Source organism: Pteropus vampyrus, unplaced genomic scaffold (assembly GCF_000151845.1).
Source record: "Pteropus vampyrus isolate Shadow unplaced genomic scaffold, Pvam_2.0 Scaffold131, whole genome shotgun sequence".
In the NCBI taxonomy this organism is placed as follows: Eukaryota; Metazoa; Chordata; class Mammalia; order Chiroptera; family Pteropodidae; genus Pteropus; species Pteropus vampyrus.
Window position 1 is genome coordinate 2,580,342 of NW_011888912.1, and position 3,848 is coordinate 2,584,189.

At 63.6% G+C, this 3,848-nt stretch overlaps 1 protein-coding gene across 1 annotated transcript in view; it reads left to right on the forward strand.

Annotated features, from left to right (window-relative positions):
- LOC105296949 (protein phosphatase 1 regulatory subunit 12B-like) overlaps window positions 1-3,842 on the forward strand; it is an 82,005-nt gene extending 78,163 nt beyond the window's left edge. The window contains exon 24 of the mRNA XM_023534778.1: window positions 2,292-3,842. Coding sequence (XP_023390546.1) covers window positions 2,292-2,378 — 87 coding nt within the window. The 3' untranslated portion in view covers window positions 2,379-3,842. The remainder of the gene's footprint in view (window positions 1-2,291) is intronic.
- Window positions 3,843-3,848: the final 6 nt, after the last annotated feature.

Genomic DNA, 3,848 nt, shown 5'->3' on the forward strand with positions numbered 1-3,848 from the left:
TGGAGAGCACGCCGTATCCCGGCGTGCATTGCCGTGCCACCACGTGTCACCCAGTGCAGGCGGGGCCCCTCCCCCTGCCAGGCAGCGGGAAGGCAGGCTCAGCAAGACCGCTCGAGTCCCCGTCACCCCGCAGCCCCAGGTCTCTGCAGCTTCAGGAGGACCCTGTGTCCTTGTTCCTTCATCGAAGGCTGTGGGACGTGATGTCTCTGGACGCGTGCCCCTTAGCTTTACTTGTCCGAGGTGCCTTAACATCAGACCATGGTAGACTAGACACTTAGAAATTTAAAAAGCTGACGTGACATGGGTCCCGCGTGAGCCTACCTGGCCACGCCCCCACCTCAGGTCAGGTCTGCTCATCCCCCAGCCCCCACCTCCCACCCCGCCCCTACGGTCGAGGCCTCCTCCCGATTTTTGCACCCACTCCTGTGCTTTCTGACACTCCCTTGAGATGTCACTGAATTGTTTTGGCCACACGTAACTCTGAAAGAATTACGTTCTGGATGTGGAAATAAGTCATTGAGGCCCGGTGAGTTGTTCGTTTAGGAAAGAGGCGAGGAGCCCGGGTTTGTTCGAGGGGCCCACCCGCCGGGAAGCGCCGTGCATCCCGGCCTCCGGGACCCAGTCAGAGCTGCCGCTGCCGGCTGCAGGCCCAGGGCAGATAGGAGATGGGGACCGCTCAGCCGTCCCGGGCAGGTGTCTCTGAAAGTTCCGTGGTCAGGCCCAGGGACGGAGGCAGCGGCGGGCACCAGCCAGAGCTGCTCCGACTGGGCCAGACACAGGAGAGACAAGGCCAAAGGACAAGTGTTATTTTGGTGTCTTCGGGATTCACGTCCTCTCAGTAAAATGTGTGTGGGTCACCTGCCCGCTTGCTGTCGTCCACAGAGCCTGGAGCCTGCACAGCCTGTGGGCCCGACCCATCACTGCCTGTGGGCCTCACAGAGCCCCCACTCCAGGGGACGTGGGCTCAGACTGCCCTTTAGAAATTCGGCAGGGGGCCTGGTCGCCAGAGAATCGCACCAGTGACAGGCTGGGATTCTGGCTCCTGCATTTCCCGAGGTTTGCCCCCCGCCCCCATGCCACCTCCACGCTGCAGGCGTGATCCGGGGTCGAGCCTGGAGAGGTCACGGTTCCTATTCCCTCGTCTGTGGACTTGTGAGTCTGTGGCGTGAACACCTGCTACGCCGCACCTGTCCCCATGTTCCCCGCCCACGGCAGACACCTGGTGCCACGGTGGGTGCACACACACCCGCAACCTGACCTAGGTCCTGCGTGCAGGGCCAGCGGCCCATCCGCCCTGGTGGTGCGCCCGCCAGCCCCCTACGTGGCGGGCAGCGCAGCCAGATGACCGCCACACGGGCCTCCTGACACTCGAGCCCTGGGAATGTCGCCAGTCACATGTCCTGTGGTGGGACTGACTGACCAGACGAAGCGTGTGTGTGCCGGACGGATGCAGCGCAGACTCTGGAGCCCTCTCGAGCCCCTGCCAGCGGCGCCCCCGGGAATGGCGCCCCTGCCAGACCCGCTGGCGTTTCAGACGCAGCACGCACCCGTCAGCGTCCGGTTGCTGGTACAGGCGTGGCTGTCGGGCTAGGGCCCGGGGCTGCTGGGTCGGACGAGACTGTGCAGCGTTCCAGGATGGCGGGGAGCTCTGTCCCACCCCGGAGCCCCTGTCTGGGGGTGACAGCACCCCGAAACCGCTGACAGTTGGTGAGGCCTGGTGCCCTCGGCACCTGTCGGCGGGAGCTCTGGGGACAATTAAATCCATGCCAAGTGCTCACTGCACCTTGGCACCGCGATGACAAGATCTAGAAGCACCCTGGGCTGGAGGGTGGAAATGGCCACGTGATGCCATCTCGGAGCGGGGAGGGTGAGCCCCCCACCCCGCACTCCATCCTGGTGGGGCTGGGGACAGTGTCTTCCCTTAACCCTCGCCGACTCCAGGACCCCTGTCCAGAATCCTCCCCGTGTCCTCACCGACTCCCCTTGGCACTGTCCCCAGCTTGTCTGGACTGCGGTGACCCAGGGGCGGGAACAGCCGGAGGTGCTGCTGGCTCAGTGGGACCGGAGAGGGAGCCCGCACAGCAGACGTGAGGGGCGGCTGCAGATGGGTCACAGGGCACAGGGCTGTGGTCTCCAGTAGTGACATCACCGGCCCAGCGAGTGGAGGATGCAAGGGCTCTGCGTCCCCAGGGAAAGGGTGGTGACAGTCCCGTGTGTGAGCTGTCTCAGCGGGCCCTGCTCCTGGCTCGGCCACGTCAGGGCTAACACGCCTTCCATCTGCCGCCCTGCAGGTATTAACAGAACTGAAATCGGATAACCAGAGGCTGAAGGATGAAAACGGTGCCCTCATCAGAGTCATCAGCAAACTGTCCAAGTAGCCTGGGTTCTGGACCCAGGAGGCAGGGCTGCGTTTGCTGTCCCCGCCCCTCTTCCGGCCAAAAGGGAGTGTTCAGGAAGGACGCTGTCCCTGACTCTCCTGCAGCCACCCGCTCTGCACTGCGCTATCCGTGCCCTGTTCCCCTGCGCCCCACGCCAGGTCCTAAGGCAGTTTTAACCGAAGCCCGGCGGTGACCGTTCGTGCCATGTGCCAGGGCCTTGGAGCTGCGCCAGGCTTAGCCAAGGGCCCCACGTCCTGCTGCTCAGCTGCATGTCCACACTGGGTGGGTCCAAACACGTCAGCCCCAACCCAGACGCAGCCTTTCCACTGACCGCATCCGCCGATGTCGGTGAGTCTCGCGGCGCCACCGCAGGCCCGTCTCGGGTGCCACAGACGGCGGGTGCGGGGACCGACCCCACGGTGCGTGAGTGCTCACCTCTCAGGAACGAATGCCTCTCTCCGCCTCCCACTGGGTCACCGCTGTTTTTTGTCGACCACCGGGACACCGGTGGAGTCCCCTCCCTTCTGTTCCCTTCCCCTGGCCTCAGCTGTCCTTGACCGTCTCAGAAAGGGGTCTCTGCTGGGGCGCTCTGGACCCCATGAGCGTTGCCTGGGTGGCGGTCCCTGGGCCCCTGGGAGGCCAGGCCATGGCAGACATGCCAGCCCGTCCCCAGCTCCCACAGGGAGAGCCGGGACTCTGAGCGCCCTGCCAGCCTCTGCCCCCGCCCCGGCCCTCGCCCTCCGTGTCCTCTTGCTCTGGTCCTGAGGAGACAGGACGTCACAAGGAGGCGTGGGGAGGGGGGTGGGTTGATGGGAGAGGGACCCAAGAGTGGAGGCAGCCGGGAAGGGTGTGTGGGGTCGGCAGAGCCTCTGCCAGAGGGGACAGAAGGGACAGCCATGGCTGAGATGGTGAACTGGACTGTCTGGCACGTGGGGTTGGGGAGGCCCGTGGGCTTTCTTGGACGCAGCAGGAGAAACCTTCCCCGTGGAGGCTTATGGCTGAGCCACTCCAGCCCGTTGGTGGCAGTCATGGAATGTGAGGGCAAAGCTCGGACTTCATTTGGTCTGGCTTTCCACTGTTGTGGCCCAGGGACCCACGGTCAGGTGCCTTTGTGGCTGTCATTTGTCACTCAGAAGCAGGGCCTTCCCAATGTAAGTGGAGGCTCTCGGTTGTCCAGTGCCACTGCGTGTGTGACAGCCCTTCAGGTATGTGTGCCTGGGCCCTCCCCTTACCTCCGGCTGACATGTCCCTGTTCCTGTAAGCCACTCACACGTGGCATACTTTTTGTACCTGTCACACCTTGGCCTTTTTCCTCCAGACAAAAACTGCCTTTTGAAACACCAAGCCCAGACCTGGAGGGGTCGCTCCAGTGATTCTTGCCGGTGGCCCGCACTGATACTTGAAGCGTCGGCTCCTTACGGTTCTGTCCCTTGGCTGGTTTACTCTGAGTGTGTGGGTCATTTAAATCCT